The following is a 20,738-nucleotide window of genomic DNA, read 5'->3' as shown; positions in this document are numbered from 1 at the left end:
TAATGCACTTGCTAAATCTGTAGTTCATTTGTTTCATACTTATACACTCCTTGTGAGCTTCAGAGATCTCACCTAGTACAAAACACAGCTGGGATACATGTGATGAACCACGTTTCCTCTCCAAGGAGAAGGGTCATCAAGGGAGTTCAAAAAAGACATATTCCACAGAGGAAAGTAGAAGTATAACTCACCCAAACTACAGCACTGCTCAGTTATCGTGATATGTTTGGTCCATGCTTAGGGGCTTGGGCTTAAACACTGTTCATTGTTGAAACACTGTTGAGTAAGAGTAACAAATCAGGCAAATCATAACCAAGGAAAGCAATAGAAAAATAATGAAAATCAAGGTAAAATGTAAATAATTAGTTTGTACCAAAAAAATTTTAATTTTGTGTTTCTAGCAATATAACATGATTCTAATGAAAAAAGATCATTTGAATTTCTGTTAGTCACAAGAAAAGTTTTGTTTTGGTTGGTAACAAAAATATAAAGAGGTGAATATTCACCAAATAAATGTCTTCTCTCTCATAAATACAAAAAATCCAAACACATGAAGACCTACATTTGAATTTAATTGTGCTCTTCTAGTAATTATCTTAACAGCATTATTTAAAAACTGAAACGATTGATCTTGAATAAATTCAAGATAGTGATTCAAACTTGTAAGCGGGAAGAGTTTTAAAGACAAAGCCAACAAACTAACCTGCATTAATCTCTATTATGTTAAAATATGCCTGAACTATTAGATATTGATTAATCGGAACTGTGGACCTTATGGTCAGCTGTGTCCTAGGATTTGGTGGCTGACTGCACTTCAAAATGTGTTGATCAAACAGTTTATCATCATATTATTTACGGCTGGAGACAACAGCATGTTTTCTGATATACTAGTAACCAACTTGAAATCTTTGCCCCTCACCAAACCTGAAGAGATTTAACACAATTTTACTGGATGCAAATAAGGATTTGAGAGTATGTTGTTCATGACCTGAACTTTTCTATGAGGAGAATGTCACAGAATGCCAACCCATCTACTGCAATCAGTAGTATGTTCAACAAGAGCATCATCAGATCCAACAGCACACGGATACTGATGAACATTTCCAGTATGGATTATCCTGATCGAGTAGCCAACAACCACTTAGCAGGGCGTACGTACATCCAAACAGTGGATGCTCTATTATACTGCCAGAACAAGAGGACAATGTGTATAGCTCTTACAAAGTTGACGGTTATAATGTACCTTTTTTGCTGTCCTCCCACTGGCATTATCTCCCAAAGAACATTGTAGTATGACTGTCCCCACACACAGGTCACACTGGGAACCCCAGCATCTTTGTGAATAGCTATGTGTGGGGCACATCACTGAATCCCAAAAAAACCCAAAGTGCTGCACATACGTCACCAGTACCATCAATCAGGTCGGGATGCAGGTGGTATGGCTTTGGTACAGGACACCCAGCCTCCTTCTAAGCACAAACCAGCAAGCTTCCACTGCTCTTAGCTCAGTCCACCTCCAGCAGCCAGCTCCCCACAGCGCTCACTTTTTCCCTGGAGCCACCTCTCCAGTCTCACCACTCCTTCACCCTCATGCTCTGCTTAGGCTTGGAGCTGGAGCTTTTCACCTGCCCTGCCCAGGTCCTGCCAGCCCACACCTTCCTTGGCCTCCTCCCTGCCCCAGGTTATACCCAAAGCATCACCCGCTGACTCAACGACAGAGCTGTTTTATTGACGGACATCCTCTTTCAGCATGGATGCCTTATTCCGGATTATGATGAGGGAGAGGGAGAGGGAGAGGGGAGGGGAGGGCAGGGCAGGGCAGGGCAGGGCAGGGCAGGGCAGGGAAGGGAAGGGAAGGGCAGGGAAGGGAAGGGAAGGGAAGGGCAGGGAAGGGCAGGGAAGGGCAGGGCAGGGAAGGGAAGGGAAGGGAAGGGAAGGGAAGGGAAGGGAAGGGAAGGGAAGGGAAGGGAAGGGAAGGGAAGGGAAGGGAAGGGAAGGGAAGGGAAGGGAAGGGAAGGGAAGGGAGGGGAAGGGAGGGGATGCAGACACTGTACTTTCGCTCCATTTTATACTCACATACTTCACAGCACGTTTCACTATTGTACCAGGGCCTCCGTAGACTGTAAATAAACAACCACCATCTTACACCAGTGAAGGCATCAGTAACCATGGTCTTTCAAGAGAAAATTTGAGTCAGAGAATTCGGAGCCACCCCATTCCAATAGTTTTATTTCTGCTTCCACAAGTAAATGCTAATTAGGATGTGCTGTGAGGAGCAGGGAGTTGGAGTTGATGATCCTCATGGGTTCTTTCCAACATGAGATATTCTGTGATTCTATGATTCCAGAGAAGTACAGCCAGGACTCTTAACCCAAGGAATCTTTTGGTAGAGCTCATTTATTTGCCCTAAGAGCTTGCTAAATAAAATACTACATTGATAAGGTGTTAAATAACCTATATATTTGTATTATCAAACAGTGAACCTAAGACACGGTTACCATACAGAACCATCACACTGATTAGTCTTTATTAATTTGAGGAAGTCAACCTGAAAACATACTTATTAAATGCTTCATAAAGCTGTATCTTTCACGCCACACAGCACTGTGTAAAACAGCTGATTTTAAGCAATTCCAGATTCTGCTCTGAATACAGTAAATCTTTTTTATTTAGAAAATCCTAATTTAGAGACAGACAGCTAGAAATAATAAAAAGCGAGCAGCATATATCAAGGTTTGTCTGCTTCCAAAGAATTACTCCTCTTAGAGTTAGCTATTCTGTGTGGGTGATAATTCTTTTCTATCATGTGCATTCTTAGTTCCCAGTGCTTTCAAAATGCATTTATACCTAATAATTCAGCAAAATATCTTAATTTAGAAGTCTTCCTTCCATTTTTTTAAGGGAAGGCTCATCCACTAAGGGGCAGCTGAGAGGTGTTTCAAGTAGAGCTCTGAGTTAACTGTCTTTTTTTCCTCAGCCTTGGAATAAGTCAAACAGGTTGAATCAACTTGACCTCCTGGAGGCTGTAGTTCAGTTATGGTGGTCACAGGGGTAGGTGTTTCTGACCATGGAAATACCAGGCCACAAAAAGTTAAGTATTAGACTACGAAGGCTCCTGGCTAATGCTTTTTTCCTGCCACATGGCAGGTAACCCTCCTCCAGCACATTCAGGAGATATTGCTGAGCAATCAGTAAAGGAGCAGCCTTGTCAGAAGTGAGGAATATTGACTGCATCCAGCGGGCAACCCCTAGGAGTATCTTCTTTACAACAGTCACGTCAAATTCCTTCCAACAGCTCACTGCAATGTAGTCAAGAGCTGTTGTCCAAAGATCACCATTATTTTTCATTCCAGTCTAGCCATTCCTAATAGCTATGTAGCATCTACACGATCCATGGACATTTCATTCATGGCATTTTCATTTAAATAAGAATTGTCAGAATAACAATTCCTATTTTGCAACCAGGTTAATTCAATTTCCTTCCATATTAAGAAATATAATTTAACAGTAGAAGTGAAATAACCAGACTCCGACTGTCCTATCCACTTACGTCTCAAACAGAAAGCCCCTATCTCTTCTGAAGGACACTAAAAAAAACCCCACCTTATTGGCTGACCAGTCTGTCCAGTGTCAAATTACTTTGCTATTCTTAAATTCTGATTCTAGTTTTAACATAGATGAAAACACGGCAATATTTGGAGCACGGCAGGCTAATACACCATACTTGTCATTTACAGAAATTCCTTTTTGGGATTTTAAATTGTTTGACAAATGTTAATTAGTCAGACATACCCCTTGCATGGGAGAGGACTGTGGAGCAAACAGTATCTCCTCCAGGATTCTGTTATTGCCACAAAGTGGAAAAGACACTTTTCGTCTGGGTCCAGGTAGCGAGGTAGAGAGCACATCTGAAAAGTATAAAGTATTTTGAAAGGTATGATGTGTTTTCTTTCTGTACTAGGCTACTTTTATAATAAATTAATTAATATGTACATTGAAGTGTGTTGGACTGATTTCTCCTACATATATTAATTATGGAATAAAGTAAAAATATTTAAAACAATGAATAATCCCTTCAGTGTAAAATAGATTCCAGTACTGGTGAATACATATTTTAGTTTCATAGACCAGAGTGCTCTCACAGCTCCTTTCTCAAAAAAGAGTATCTGATGAAGCAGGTACTTCAAATACGAATGGCAGACAACACAAGGTCTGTTCAAAAGCTCTCCTCTGAGGAAGGACAAGGACTCTCCTGAGGTGCAGGACATATATCTAAGGTAACAACAAGCAAGAGAATTTTAGACATTGACATGTGACAAAATCTGGGAGATCACAGCCCTAAGGTCTCAAAACAGCAGACAATGAGTTCAAAGAACAAATGATCTTTATGAGTGTCAAGACAGAACACCTAGGGACACATTTAAAGGTGTGTCATCCCTCTCTGGCTAACAGACCACACAAGCAGGGGCTTAACTACATGCTTAAATACCCCAGAGGAGTAATGATTAGAAGCACGCTGCTAGGAATAAATCCACCTGCCTTAGGCACAGCTAGCACAAGTTGTCGTTTTTCTCCTTCCTTCTACATTGACACATAACACTTATTCTTTATTTACTATTTGTTTTCATCTACTTTTAGTTGAAATGCACATGGCAAAGTAACATAGGTATGTCACAGACAATAAAGGAAAGGGAAGATGAGTCCTAAATGCCAAACCATTCCACAAAGCAGGCATTAAACAGATATCTGCACTCTCCATGAGAGCCTAGTTACTGTACTTTTACTTTGTGCTTGTCAACACAGGCCTTTATCTTCCTTCCTTTTCAAACTCTACCCTACCTCTCAAAGCTTTGCTGAAATCACAGAGAATTTGCTAGGAACAAACACTTTACATATCTTTGTCATTTTTTATAGTACTTTGATTTCCCTTTCCAGTTTTCAACTTGCACAAAAGCCTCTGTCCTGTGGTCCATTTGGAAAATATATTGCCATTTTCCACAGAAAGTCTATTTGGTCCTTCAGAAAGAAAAAAAAACCATATATATATACAGATATATACATAAAGCAAGTGATGTAGGATTGGGTGTTCTCCTAGAAAGTGACTCTGCACTTTGTTCCACTTTCTTGTTCCAGCTTCTTGAAACCACAGGGAACCAAATCTGAAGACATCATACAAGTAAGTTTTCCACTTGATCTACAGGGAACTTACAGACCAACTGCCTGCATTTCATGGGATACAGGTTGAAATCTGATTTTCTAAACAATCCAACCCTACTCCCAGGAAACAGGATTTTTCCTCTTATTTTCCTTCTTCACACAACTGCAGGATACTGTGCAATTATAAGACAATGAGCAAATTTACATTAGTGCACATAGTTCACACCAGGTGTACACTTTTGAAACAGACTCCCTGATCATTCCCAGTCATTACTCTTTGGTTTCCATTGCCAAGCAGTCTGTGAGTGTCCAGTCAGCCTCAGCACCAGCTGATCTGCTTCAACTGGACCCTTCTTTAGGTCTGACATATTAGTCTGGTATCTCTTCAGAACTAATATGTTAGTTTGAGGCACTGCTCTGTCAAAGGAGGTCAGCACTCTTCAGGCAGAGGACACGGATTCCTTATAATTCCAGGCAACACTACTGTTCACTTGCCCAGGACCAAAATTTCTCCCTCACTTTCTGGGTTGACTCCAAGCAGTGTTTTATCTTCCTATCAAATGGGATGCAAATTCATGAAAAGAGACTAGAGTGATAGCATTTAGGTAATTTGATAGAAATTACTGAATTAAAATGCAAAATATTTGGGAAAAAAACAAACAAAAAACAAAAGCAAAGAAACAAACAAAACCACACAAACCCCAAGAATTTAACATCTGAATCAATACCCACAGAAATAGCAGCAGAACAACATGCCATCTTAAAACATATTCAAGACTCTGTTTTATAACTACTATCCATGCACTTGCTCCAAATAATATATTCACTAATTTGCCCACCAGTTCCAGAAAACTATGCCATTCTTTCCCATTATCCTCTGCCAATTATTCCTGCTTCATTGTAATCCTCCACACTGCCACTCCATCAGTTTCACAGAAAAAAAAAAACCACAACAAAACCAACCAACCAACACCACATACCAAAAACATTAATTTGCCCCAGCACAGCAAAGAATGTTACCTGTAAGTATCAGGGACCAGAGGAAAGTAAAAAACAAACAAACAAACAAACAAACAAAAACCCCAAAACCACCAACTCAGAAATCAGAAAAGGATATAATAGTTAAAAACAAAGGAATGTATTTCTTATTACTCTCCTGGACATGAGGCCCCCTAGTCCCACAGAACAGTCATCTGGCTTTACCCTTCATCGTCTAAAATCCCAAGTACTTATACCTGGCAGTATACTGCTCCACATTTAATACCCAGCCTAAATGTCTTGCAATCCAAAGCCATGAAATAATGTTGAGTAACATGCATATGTTTTATTTTTGGCTAAAAAGAAAAGGCACCAAACACAGGCATCATAAGTTGATGTGCTGTCCACATGACAACCATACCATTGCAAACCGCATGTGACATTGCCAAGAAAAACATATACTATGGAGACAAAAGTCATGTGGACAGAAATGAAGTATTGCACAGCATTTGCATTGTTACCGCTGTAGGAAAGAGCAGGTCATTTCCAAGCTTACTGCCATTCTGACATTCACAGACAAGCTCTGCTCCATCTCACAGCTGAGGGAGACTGAGATGTCACCACAGTACCCTGTTGTGCTCTGACCATTGGCACTGGTCACTTTTATTGCAGAACAGACATAAGCAAACATTTCTATCCCTCCGTTCTCATGCTGCCTTCTTGCTCCAAACCAAACTCTGAGCTTTGTGCAGGAACAGCACAAAATGTACACTCAGCCGTGCATTCTCTTTTGCCACCTCAGCCACTGAGAAGAAAACCATTGGCAGATAAATAGATAAAGCAGTTGAGGATATTGGAATAATCTCCCCAGGGGAGGTAGTAGATTCATCAACCTTGGGCACTTTTAACATTCAGCTGGACAGAGCACCGGGCCACCTTGTCTAGACTGTGCTTTTGCCAAGAAGTTTGGACCAGGTGATCCTTGATGTCCCTTCCAACCTGGGATTCTATGATTTTGTGATTCTATGATTCTGTGATAGAGATATTTTGACCATCGTGGGGAAAAAGTTAGAGAAACTCAAATGTCTTAACAAACACTTGCCAGAAAACCACTTTTTAAAAGCCTGCAGCCTCTAAACTGTGGTATCATCCAGCTTCTACCTCAGGGACGCATCTATATTAGCATTTACTGCATTGCAGGCTTCACTTTAGGTTTAAATTTGTTTTGTATGTATACTTGGATTCTTGCAATATCGCTCAAGCTCTGGTGCATGTCGCAGTTGAGACGGACAAATGACATGGACCAAGTTCTTCCAAGATGAAAGTAGTAGATGCCATTTATTGCTTCAAGTGCATTTTATACAGTTTTACCAACTCATGTGTTTCTTCACTATTGGTTAAAAGTTACAGCAGTAACATCTCATTGGCTAAGTTGCTATCATCAATGTTACTTTTCTACTCCTTTCTCTCTCACGGGTACATCCCTTCTCTCTCATGGGTACAATTTAGTATCTCCGGATACTCCTTTACTCCCATGTCTCTCACGGGTAAACCTTAATATCTTCAAGGCTGATGTCTGTTCCCATACCTTCTGTCAGGGAATCCACAGACCCGCGATAGTTTCCCACAGGTGCAGTCAAAGCACTTTCCTTTCTGTTGAACTAAGGTTGGAGTCATGCATTCGAGCAGCGTGTCTCACCCCACCTGTGATGGTGGCACAAGGCCCTCCTGTGGTCAGCACTCCACACGTCCATGGTGCATGCCTAGGCCCAGCAACTGATACAAACGCTGGTCCTGCAACCTAACAGGTCACTGCAAATCAGACCCTGACGCTCTCCTCTTTTTGCCACATCAGTCAGTAAAATGCAGCCTAAGCTTCTGCAGGCAACTTGCCTCAGAGTCCTGCTATCATATTGCTCAAGCTGAGCAGGCTTTCTGGTCTTTGATCTCTGCCCAAAACAATTCTAAAATGCCATTAATTAACATATATTTAGCAAGGACTGGTACTTGCACACAACTTCAAACTTCTACTCAAGAAAACATCGATAAGTCAGAGAATGATCTCCAAGGACTGTACATACTAGTATGAAGGAATTCGGTGGGGAAAATGCAGTGTTCGGAAGTCTATAATCAAAGTTATAGACGGTACAGAACTGCCAACATTAATAACTTGACATCATGCTGCAACCTCACTAATTTTCTTCATATACTATGATGTCTAAATAGGAAAAACAAATGAGCATTTGCAGACAGAGATTGTGGAGGTAGAATGAGGCAGAAAACTACATGCTGTTGAGTTCCTGACCTCTCACTGCAAACAGCAATTTAATCAATTCAGAGGTACACTGAAAAAGCTAGCATATGATCTTACAAAAGCAGAGAGGCCCCATGGAAATGTATGCATTTACGTGTCCAGCAAACATTCCTGTCTTCTCTGTGCTATTTTGTATGTTGTTGCCTTTCTCTGTGTTCATGAACACAAATAGTAAGTTTGGCTGCCACGCGTACACACACATACACCCTCTCTTGCTCCATTTGTGCAGTACTGGATATATTTATAAGTGAACTGATATTCCAAATCTGCTCAACATAAATGAGCTCCTATAGTGTGTATTTGTTCAACTAGACAAATATGTCAGCCTTAAATGCCTGCATTTATATTTATACCTCTGTGATATGAATTATGCATATGCATATATTAGTAAGCTCTCTGTCTTTCTCTTCTGTTAAGCTTTGGGCTGGTCCCTTGGGAACTCATTATCTACAGTGAGTTTCACAAGGGCTTGATGTGACTCTACCAGAATTGTTACTCTATTGTACCTTCCCAGAAAGATTGTGATACTTTTCCCAGATACCTACAGTTCAATTCAGTGTTGACTATTTAATTGTCTAATAGCAGTGAGCATTTTTTCCCACCAAGCCAAAACAGTGAAATTGAATTAGCAGGAATATTACTGGGTTTTGGTTGGGTTTTTTTGCTTTGTTTTTGGTTTTGTTTTTTCCAGAGATAGAGAGAGCCATTAAACTAGCACTTGGATGGGTACTGCTGAAACAATGTCAGTGTTGTCCTTTCCTCTGGCAATCTGCTTTGACTTACTTCTCTGTTTTCAAAGTAGATTTTGATTTTGCTTTTTATTGACTTCCTTGAGATGGCAACTCTGCCTGGTGTTGGTGTTGATGTGGGAGACGACGAGCAGCTCGCGGTTCAGTCGGTGCATCCCGTTCAGCGACAAACACCCCGGTAAGCGGCTGAAAGGCGCTGAGAAAGCCTGTGTGTCACCACCCCTGTCACCTCCGAGCCTCACACCCTGAGGCAGCGGGGCGCAGTGGGCCGCAACACCCCTCTCAGGCCGGCGATTGCCCCAGGCCACGCCAGAAGCGCCTGTGGGGCGGCTTTCCCCACACCCGGGCCCTGGGGCATGAGGAGCCATTGGCCACGCACCGGGGCCACACTTGGCCTTTTCCCCACTCCCACGCCGCCTGGCGCCCTCCGGCCATGGAGGTTTCATGGCTTTTTTGGTGAATTTATTTCTCCCGTGGAGCTCCCCGTCGGGCCGCCCCGAGGCCAGGCCGGGGGGAAGCGGCCCTGAGGGGCCGCCCCGCGCGAGGCCTCGGCGCCCTCTGCCGGCCATGGCGGGAAGAGCAGCGGGAGCTGCCCCGGGCAGCGAGGCCGAGGCCGGGCCGATGTGCGGCCGAGCGCGCCTGCCCGCGGGCCGCACCGCCGGGTGTGGTGACGAGATGCAGAGAAGCGCAGATCCCTGCCCAGGAGCCCTTTCTTCTATGGCTTGAGGACCCCCAAACCCCGCGCCTTGCCGCGGAGGGCTGGAGCCCCGGTGTCTTTGAAGAAAGCGGGTCAGCTTGGCTCCCTTCCCGGGGAAGGAGGAGCAACCTGCGGAGCTCACTTGCCTCCAAGTTGTAAACTTAAAAATTACGATACAAACTCGGCAGCGGTCGCGCCGGAGCCCAAGCGCCGGGACCCGAGAAACTGCTGCTCCTCGGGGGCGGCCCGGGCTGCGCTGCGGGGCAAGCCCGGGCGGGGATGTCACGGCTGCGGGCCGGGCGTCCCCAGCGAGCCCTCCCGGCTGTGAAAAACACCCGTCCCGGCACGGCCCCGCCGCGGCGGCCCGGGCTTGAGGAGATTTCTTCCCCTCCCCGAGAAGGAGGAAGCGGGAGGGAGGGAGCGGGGGCGTCCGAGGTTGCTTTGAGCAGCGCAGGGGGCTGCGGGGACGTGTCGGGCAGCGCTGCTCGGCAGCACCCGCAGGGAGGGAGGCGCGGGTGGGACGGGGCAGCGCCGCCCGCAGCGGCCGGGGAAACACGCCGCTCTAGGGGAGAACCACGTCGCAGGTGTTCCCATCCCGGCTTTCTGTGGGGGATCATCCTTGGCTTTGTGGGTTAAAACCAAAACGAAACAAAACAAACCAAAACACGACCGCCCCTCCTTCCCGAGCAGAGGCGAACGGGAGCGCCGCAGGGAGGGGAGGCTGGAGGTGCTTGTGCCCCCCGGGCTCAGGTGGCAGGAGGCTGCAGGGAGAGGAACCCAAAAAACCCCCGCAGGCCCCACACCAACCACCGCCAGCAAGCGCGGTCAGGGTGAGCCCTCCCCGCCTGCCGCAGCCCGGGAGGCGGCTCCTGCCGGCCGGTGCCGCTGCGGGCGGGAGCCCCACCAGGAGCCTGTCGCCGTGGTGTTTGGGCGGGGGTGTGTGGGTGTCCCCCCCGGTCAGGAGCACGTTTTGAACGCCCAGCTCCAGAGAGCAGCCTGGGCTTCCAGCTCACCCGTGCCCAGGGCCAGCGCTTCCCTCCGGAGAGAGCCGTGAGCGCCCGTCGGGCAGGGCGCTTCTCCCACCGCGCCTCGGCGGCGCCGGCCGGCAGGAGGGCGGGGAAGGAGCCCCGCTCCCCCCGTGAGGCGCACACGCACCCCCACCCCCCCCACGTACCCCGGTCCCCGCGGCGGGGGGTGGCGGGAGCGGGGGCTGAGCGGGCGGCGGCCCCGGGCTGCGTCAGAGCTGTGCAAACACCGCCGCGGCGCCCGCCGCTATTTAAGGGGCCGAGGCTGAGTCGCCCCAAACTTCCCTGCCTGGGCACACACGGGCCTCGCTCCCGCCTCGGGTCCGACCTCGGGTAAAGCGCAGCGGAAAGGTAGGAAGCACCTGTCACCCTTCCTCTGACCGCATCTCTGATGGAGGGCGGGGGGGGGGGGGGACGAAATGGGGGTGTCTGGCGCTTACCTGTGCGGCAGCTCCGAAGGCGTCTCGCCGTTTGCTGGAGGGGACGCACCCAGGTCCGGCGGGGGAGAGGAATTCTGGCTTCCCCGACCAGCGGGCGAGGGCTGGCGGGGAGCGCCGGGCTGGCCGGCGGTGCCGCCCGCTGCGCGCCCGGGGGGCGAGCGGCCGGTCCTCCCGCAGGAGCCAAAAACTGCCTCCCGGGACGAGACTTTGTGTGCGGAGCCGCTGGTATGTACCCGAAGATATATATATATATATACACATACATATGTCTGCATAAAAACTACAGGAATCAAGTCCGTTGGAAAGATATCTCTGAGGAAAGGGTACAACGCACTTTTGGTTTCTAAGTACCTCTATGGTACATCACTAATAACCACGCTGGAGTGACATTTTGACGTTTTTCATTCATCTCCTAACCATACTTTAAAAAAAAACCAAAAAGTTTTATCCATCACAAATGTTTTGCATCCACTGGATGTGATGGGCAAATAAACTTAATTTTCTCCTCTTTTAAAATTAAAAGATAATGTTCAGTATACTGTTCAAAAACTTAAACAATTCAATAATTCTCATATAGATGAGATATTTCATGTGGAGTTATAGATGGAAATTACCCCAACAGCATTAAGTACGAGGTACCCTTTTTTCATAATAAAAGTAATGTCTATGTTTCCAGAAAAATACTATTATCAGCTTACTTGATCAAACAGTCTAGTAAAATGACATAATTTTGTCTATTCCATGTTTAAGAAAGTGTTAAAAAATTGTTACCCTTGAATTCTCTGTTTTATATTAAGAAGAATATTGTTAAGTTGCACATTATTTCTTATAGCTTTTGACTACACAGCTTTTACCATCTCAGCTTTTAGATCAGACGCCTGGGAGAGGGTGTTAGATTTTGGTTTTTTCTTTCCTTGGGAAAAGGTTTTGGGTTTCGTTTCTGTGTATGACAAGGTGAACCATCTTTAACACCGAAGTTCAAACCAATGAAGAGTTGGTAGAGTGAAGGTTCTTCAGAGAACTTCCCAAAATTGCCTATTTATAATAACAGCAGATTTTAGTACAACAGCAAAACACTGTAGTGTTTGAATCCTGGGATTTTTCACAGAGCTAGCTACATCTCCCTTATGTTTTAATGAAATACATCTTCCAAAGAGAAAAAGCAAATATGACTTGAGTAGATCAGGGAGACATAGCACAGATCACAGTGAATTAGTTTTATTCCTTCCAATGTATCTTTCTCTTACCAACAGTTATTTAACTATTCACGTACATGTTTTCCAGTTTAAGACAGATCCCAGTTACCTGCATTAAAACCAAAAACCCCACAACCCTAGTTTGCTCAGAAACCAACACCCCCAATGGAAGATGGGGGCAGGGACAACACACAACGTAGTAAATCTGGTCATTTTAACAGCTCACAATTTCTTTTCTCTCCAGCAATGTACAGCGGTATATGCATCTGCGTGTTCCTCGCTGTGCTCTCAGCCAGCTCTTTCGGACAGCAAACCGCGGGCTCGCACAATGGGAAGCCGCCGGCTGCTGAGCTTGAGCAGAGCTTGACGGAATATCACCGGCACGTCCGCGCCCCTTCGTCTGCCGGCCCGCTGAAACCTGTGCTGCGGCTGGATGGAAGCATGGAGCAGAGAGCTAACATTGGCGCTTTGTTGGCCAAGTATCTCCAGCAAGCCAGAAAAGGTACAGGTTATAGCCTACTTACTGTGCTGCTTCTGTGTCAGTGGAATTTCCTGCAGGGATACCTAGACGTTAAGATAACCCTGTCATCATCTAGCGTGAATCCCTAGAGAAAACAGGAGGTAGCTTTTGCCTGGTTATTCCTGAACTGGAGAGCATTCTCTTATTTACTGCAAAAGTCCTCCAAAAAAAGATTTATACAGCCACTGACTGAGAGCTGCATATAGGTAACTGGAGAAAATGTAACCTACCTCTCAGGTCATAGTTCAGCTTTTATTTTTAACTTACTATGTTCATAACCTTATAATTATTTTGGTATTATTTTCAGCATGTTTTATCTCAGAGAAATTACAGTAATTGCATTTTCTTCAAACTTTTTCATGTAGTTAACCTCCCCCCTTCCTTCTTAGAAGTTAGAAGATCAGGAAAACTTTTCTGAGGCTAAATACAGACCAAATGGCTAACCTCACCTGAGCCAGAAATACCTGTACCAGGGAAACCTTCTGGGTATTGGATTTTCCGTGTATTTGTTCCCAGAGGAAGTTACAAAAGTGTGAAGCTTTTGAAGAATCAGAACTCACATTTACGAACACAATAACTAAAAGCAGTGATAAGTAAAAAGTGCATTTCCTTCAAAACATGTCAAGTCCTCTTAGGTTTCCAATCTCAGGCAGCCTCGGAGCACAGTCTTATAGTTACTTAAAACCTGCATGGGCACTGCATTTGTAACAGTAGAGTAGTGGAATTAAAAGGGCTTCATTCTTGTCATGTGATTTATTACTCACTTGAGGAAACAATTGTATTACATACATGAGCTAGCAAGAGAAAGAGTAAAGCTGTCCCTGTTGACATCTTACAGCCGATGCTTGACATAGACACAAGCACATGCTGTCTGTGCTACCAGTAAAAATAAAGGATCAAAATAATTTCCTGCTGAAACTCCCCCCAAAAAAAAACATTTTTCCTTTTGAACTCATCTCTGTATTGCATTGTATCTCAGTAGAGTAACATCAGGGGCAGCCTAATTGCTCTGGCCTTTTGGCTGCCAACCTCAACAAAAGCCACTACACGAATCACTACACAAATCTTGTTTGCTTGTGATGGCTTCACTCCAGTTGATCCACTGTACTGTGGGGAAAGAGGACATTGGAGAAGCAAAGAGGGCTTGAGGGGAAGGCAGTAATGAGAATTACCTGGACATACAGACACTGAGAAATTAATTCACTCCCAGTCCGTGCTTAGGATAAAATCCACTTTATATAAGTAAGAGCTTTCTCTTCTCCTGTTTCTCCATACAACCTTGTGCAGATCATTTAACGCTCTCCTCTTGATAGCCTCACTGCTGACCTCTACACCAGGCATAACCCTATTCTTATTTTGATGGCAGTGTGCAATTAAGAGATGCCACATGTATTTGAGGTATTACGTATGCAGCCATACACATAGATCTATGTACATAGAATAGGGCCAAATCAGAAACAACAGAAAAAGAACCACTTTTAATGTAGTCTGCGAGGCTTCATCTCATGTTACCAGTTTGCACAACATCAGTTAAGGAACTTCTTTTAGCAGTTCACATAATATAATGGAAAGAGAATTTAGATATGAAAATCCACAATTCGGCACTATAGTTAAAGCTGTTACTGAATAAGAATCTTATTGCAGGAGTCTACAAAGCAGAACCCTCTTTACCTTTCCCCAGTGTAGTCATTGTCACCCACCTATTTGGAAACAAAACGCCTCGTCCTAGTTTATGTAGCCATTATGTTCTCTTAAATATCTGGCCGACATTTCAAAATAGCTTAACCAGATGAAGTGAAAAAAACGCTTTGGATTTAAGACATCTTTTTGGTAAGTATTAATATGAGGGAAAATTTCCTGCACACGTTGACATATATGATTAACTCTACAAAGTGACTGTTGGCAAATGATGGGATTCTTGTGACGTGACTAGGTTAGTTGGACTCTGGTTTGTAGCTGTACTTGCTAGTTACAGAAGAGAAGATTCACAGGGACAAACCAGTATCTTCTTAATTTATAGCAAAGCATGCCCATCAAAACATTTTATTCTCATTTAACTTAAAGGTTCTGGGCAGCGCTTCAGAAATCTCTGCGGAACGCTCACATCTACTGTGCTAGTCAATTTTAACCTGTCTAAACCATAATACTCACTAGAAAATTCTGTCTAGGGGGAAAAAGTCTGGGCATTTGCTAGTGCTAGCAGTCATCACTTATGGCATTTGCCCTTGCAATTAATAAAAAGGCTAATTTTGGACAATATTTCCATCTAAAACAGTGAGAAAGTTCAATTATCTCAAGAGGTTAGGGCTAGATGGTGGCCTCGTAGCCAAACTGCTGCAAGTTTGAATACGTTTGCTGTACATTGATCCTGCAGTATCCACAGGACATCTCCGGTGCTTTAAGGAAAGGTAACTAAGGTGCTGTTAAGAAATTCATTTTACTGTTTGTGACCCCTGACTTTCAATGAACTTCATCTGCAGGCTTTCAGCGTGAATCTGGCACGGTGCAGAACAGATGTTGTAGCTGTCAAGTCAGTGACACACACATTTACAATCCTCTAAGGAGCCCTTGCCAGGCCGGACCATAATGGCACCCGGGGAGCCATTACAACCCACAGGTCACTGCAGGCTCAGAAGTCCCTTAAATACCAAGATCTGAGTAACAGTTCTGTGCTGCCTTAGCCCTGCTTGCTAGTAGTGCCAAGAAGTCATTCTCATCAACTTAATTACATATGTTGAATTATGAATGTGAATTTCATGGGTTTTGCAGCATTTAATGGTAGACATTCTTTTCTAGAGATAATTAAATTTTCTACCATTTCGTTTTAGGTAAATGTCTAAAACATGGCTGTTTTCTTTATTCGGTACCTTGAACTCTCTTATCCCTCTGCAACCACTGACAAAACGATGCAGTTGTGTTCATTTTTAATGGATGGTGTTTGTTATAAATTGTTACAAGAGGAAAACCTTGAAATATAAAAGTACGGAGTCACCAAGGATTCCTCCAAAACACAAGAAACCATAAGCAAGGCAATTGTGCAGATTTGGATTTGAGGGGGTTGATTTGCGGTTCTTTTCCTTTTTGATCAGTTCAAGTATGCCTCAAGCCTCAGTCTGCATTCAATACCAATATATTGAATCTGTCCCTTCCTCACTCAAGGCTTAAGCTCCATTTAGTTATTGGCATACGTCAATTTTGGCTGTTTTCAGGGAGCATAGAGAGAAGTAATTCAGCTTTCCCTGCATTTTTAGTTACATAATGTGATGATGTCAAAACAGAGGATTACAGCCCTTTTCTTAAAGCATAAATTCTTGGGTCTCTTGGATGCCCTATGTAATGAAGACAGAAAGGCTCAGGCAAGATCAGAGACCAGCATCCAACCTTGCTGTGAAAGGAATTATGAAAGCTTTGGATAAGCCATGAAAATAGTAATAGTAGTAAGCAGTAATAGTAATAAGCTATAGCTCTATATATAGCTTATAGCTATATATATATATATATAGCTCTAGCTATAAAGTCCAGACACAACATCCTCAATTTCAGGACTATTCCCACTTTTCTACAAAACCTGGGATTTGTAACTCTACCCCGCTTGTTAACTGAATTTGCACTAGAAGAGCTCCTGTACTTATATTTATGGCTCTTCAAGCAACACGGGATTGTGGCAGAGTCCTGTCTCAGGCCTGATTCTTCTCTCGAGCAGAGTTAATTTGCCTCTGGGGCAACTCTGCCAATACCAGCAAGCAAGAGTGTGGTCTTAGGGGGAGAGAGAGAAATGGGCTGGACTTTGTTTCTCTCTCTCTCTAGTGAAATAGGAAAGAAAAAGGAGAAATACATCCATATTCCCTCCTGGCATCCAGGAGGGAGAAAATTATCTGTTTATTTTACAATAAAAACCCAAGCCACTCTTGAGGGCATCACCCATAACGTTTCTATGACATTCTCTGCAATTACATGACATGGTGTCACATGGTCTCTATTAAGTCAAAGAGTTTCAGCTATTGCATACATCTGCTGATGAGTGCAAAACAGATCAGAAAATGGATGAAGCTGAAAAATGTGTCCACTTACTCTCTGCTCTCCCAAATGCTTTTTCTTTAGGTCCCACTGGAAGGCTCTCAGTTATGGGAAACAGGGTACAGAGCATCGATCCTACACACAGGATAAATGACAGAGACTACATGGGCTGGATGGATTTTGGACGCCGCAGTGCTGAAGAATACGAATACTCCTCCTAAAGAACAGCAAACTATAGCAACAGAAAAAGAATCACACTCCCATGTCTGTACAGAAAGAGAAAAATTAATTTGTTGTCCTCTTCGAATCAGTGTTTTAAAATATATCATGTATTTGATGTAAATTTGTCTGTAAGACTATACAATGCAATATATACATATGCAGAATTTTCCAGAAAATGTTTCCTTTCTTTTGTGGTTTCTCATACACTGATATGATATTAAAATTATTTCACTTATCCCTTCTTCTCGTCCTGTCACCACATGTTGCTGGGTGTCTAAAGAGAGGCAGGAAAATGCCTTCCTTCTGCAATGTGGGTATATTCCATGAGCTGAGTAGTCACACAAATGAGCCACTTTTTAGAGCAATCTTGCAACAGTCCTTATAGTTGTGAACTCTAAGGGGAACTTGTCCAAGTAGAAACACAACAGCACAATACTGCCAGAAAAAGTCAGCTGTAGTCACGGTGTCCCTGCTTGAAAGGACTGAGTTCCACACCAAGCCCACATGTTTGTAGTGAATAGTCAACAGTGCTAAAACCGAAAGAGCAACGACACCAACATATTTCACCTTGCTGGCTTACTTACTCAATATTGTGAAGTACATTTGAAAGTTCTGCTGACATCTCCGAATCATGGAATAAAAAGAGCATTCACCGCTGTGTGGTGAGCCCGGCGTTCATTCAGGAGGGGACAATGAAAGTCCCCTAAACCAAGCAGAAGATGATCCTAACTGGGAGAAAGCTTCAGAGCAGCCCAGTCCCAGTGCGTACAAGGGGAATGGGTCGCTCCCGAGCATGGCAGAGGCAGCCTGAGTCAGGTATTGCCTGCCAGTGTGGAGAGAAGTGGGGAGACAGTGCCCAGCCTGGGCACACAGCGAGGCAGCGAGCCCCACGCTCATGGGCAGCCAGGGATCCTTGCCTGTGCAAAACTGGGGACTCTGAGCAGGCAGTGCCCTCACAGTCGGACCTGCCTGCTGGCTCCGAAGGCTCTTCTACTTGCATTTCCCTCCTGCGCCCCAGCTAACTCCCCCTGTGGCTCCTGGGTCTGCTTCAGCAGCTGGTTGTCACACCTAAGGAACTCCCTCAACTGAAAAAGGAGGTGATTTTGCATTGCGTAAGTCACAGAATTTCTCAATACGTGCATTAATAAGAAAAGGAATGCATTTTTGACATACCGAAAAGCAGGTGCTCGCCAAAAGACACAGGTATCTCTTTAGCAACTTCCGCGGCAGTTAATAGGCAAAAACAATGCATAGAAAATAATACATAGGGAATATTTATACTAAACCAGAATTCAACCAATATCAAGGAGACTGGGAAACAACACAAAATTATTATGCCAAAGGTTGAACACAGAAACATTGTGAGTTGTTCCCAACAGCAGCTGGGAGACCAGACAGCACTGCAGAAACCTGCAAGGAAAGGGAGACTTCAGCAAATGCTAACACTGAATTTTCTTCTCTAGTAACACCAAACCTCTCATTTTGGTAGATCGCGTCTTGAAAACATGGGATTACTTTTCTTCATGAATTTTTCCTCCTCTCAAGCTCTGTCCAGTCAACCAGTTTCCAAGCCACCTAGTCTGGCGTTTCTTGGTTTCTTTCCAAACATAATGAGTCTCTAAACGCCTGAATTGTCTCTTACTTTCCAATATTGCCCACAGGAAAACAGTCCAAAGTGCCCATTTTTTCCAAAACTTTCAAGGATTTCTCTTTTTTAACTGAGGAAACCACAAATTTATCTGAAAAGGCACACATTTCCCACCAAAGTGATACTTCTTTAAAAGTAAGTTGGGAGAAACCTTAGTTTCTGCTTCACTTTCCTTTCATGACAGGAACATTCAAACAACATTTCAAATGTTTCTATCCCTGGCTCATTTTTTGAAGGATGTAATATTGTAATACTGCAGAGGGGTTGCGAGTGGGGGATGTTACAAATCTAGCCTTATTGCTGCAGAATGCTCTCCTGGCTGGAGCCCTCAGGCCTGGGTCAGGGCTCGTCATGGAAGTATCGAGGCCTAAGAGAGCACAACGATGGTGTGCTAGACTGCGCTGTTCCATTCTGTACACTCAGAATGAGTCGAATAAAGATGTGACGATTTGACTGAAATGGCCACACACTGGTTTTAGCTCCAAAACCAATTTCAAGGACACATAACACGAAGGATGCAAGTGGAAACAGGATTTTGCTTTATTTTTTTGCAGCCTGGCAAAGGCAAGTCACAGAGCTGCAAGAGCAGCAGCAGGAACACAGGCCAAGCCATCCTGTTTCCTGAAGAGTGAGAACATGAAGAATGAGGATCAGGACCAACCACACAAAGAAGAAGAAGAAGAGTAGTTGTGTGGTGCCAGGGGGTATTTTCCAAAGTGTGACACGCAGCAATGACAAGCTGAGTTTTGGACTTCTGAAACTTGCTCCGTCGCTGGGCTTCTTGGCCTGGGATGCACGACAAGCGCTGTCGTGTCTGCCCGGCGCTTGTGTTGCCCGCAGGGAGAGATGACAAGTGGCAGCTGCGGGTGGTGCAGCAAACCTGAAGCCCCTCCAAGCGTGGGCTGTTCTGGACAAGCAAGAACCCCTGGGGAAATGGAGCCCAGGGAAGAGCAGAGCTGGCTCCTGCTGCAAACTTGCCCTGGGCAAGAGAGGCCGAGAGAGCCAGGACACCAGTGGTGCCTTGGAGGGCAAGAGCAGTGGGAAGGAACTGAGGGGAAAGGGCTCAGAGGAGCCCTGAAGAGGGGCTGTGCTCAATGCGACAGAGGACGAGAAGCAACACCCGGGAGCACCCTTTGGGCTCAACCTGGGAGACGTGATGGACCCCGGGAGCACCCTCGGAGCTCAACCTGGGAGTCCATGCAGGACCCCCGGGAGCACCCTCGGGGCCCGCCCTGGGAGTCCAAGAAGCTTCCTCCCCCCGGATGCGGGGCACGAGGGCCACCTTCGTGGAGCAGGAGCAGCAGGCACCCAGCCGCAATGGCCCAAAGGTGGCCCAGGGCCGAGGAGCCGTGCTCACTGCCGCAGAGGAAGGCAAAAAACCCACGTAGACACTTGATACTCACATGGGAGAAAAAAAGCCTTCCTCCCCCCAGCTGCAGGGCACGACAGGCCATCTTCGTGGTGCATGAGCAGCAGGCAGGAACCGAGCCAAAAGGGACCAGAGGAGCTCTAACAAGTGGTCATGCTCAGTGCTGCAGAGGAAGGCAAAAAAACCCCCAGGGACCAGGGCCAATCTGCCCCGGGGGAAAAAATTCCTTCCTGACCCCAGCCAGCGCTGGCGATCGGCTATCCCTGAGCATGGGAGCAAGACCTGGCTCCTCGGCCCACAGGCTGGTCGTGCTGCCCAGGAGATGCCCAAGCCCTATTCTCCCTTGACCTGGAGCCCTCTCAGGGGCTTCCAAGAGTGCCCAAATTACCCCGGTCTGATTGACCTT

At 45.1% G+C, this 20,738-nt stretch overlaps 1 protein-coding gene across 1 annotated transcript; it reads left to right on the top strand.

The window, feature by feature from the left end:
• The first annotated feature begins 12,802 nt into the window (after positions 1 to 12,802).
• On the top strand, positions 12,803 to 17,314 carry CCK (cholecystokinin). The gene is made up of 2 exons (XM_065629939.1): positions 12,803 to 13,058; positions 17,178 to 17,314. The coding sequence occupies exons 1-2, from the start codon at positions 12,803 to 12,805 to the stop codon at positions 17,312 to 17,314; spliced, it is 393 nt and encodes a 130-aa protein (XP_065486011.1).
• Positions 17,315 to 20,738: the final 3,424 nt, after the last annotated feature.

Source organism: Caloenas nicobarica, chromosome 2 (genome assembly GCF_036013445.1).
Source record: "Caloenas nicobarica isolate bCalNic1 chromosome 2, bCalNic1.hap1, whole genome shotgun sequence".
Taxonomy (NCBI): Eukaryota; Metazoa; Chordata; class Aves; order Columbiformes; family Columbidae; genus Caloenas; species Caloenas nicobarica.
The sequence above is the reverse complement of the archived record's forward strand: the minus strand, read 5'-3'. Positions and strand labels throughout refer to the sequence as shown.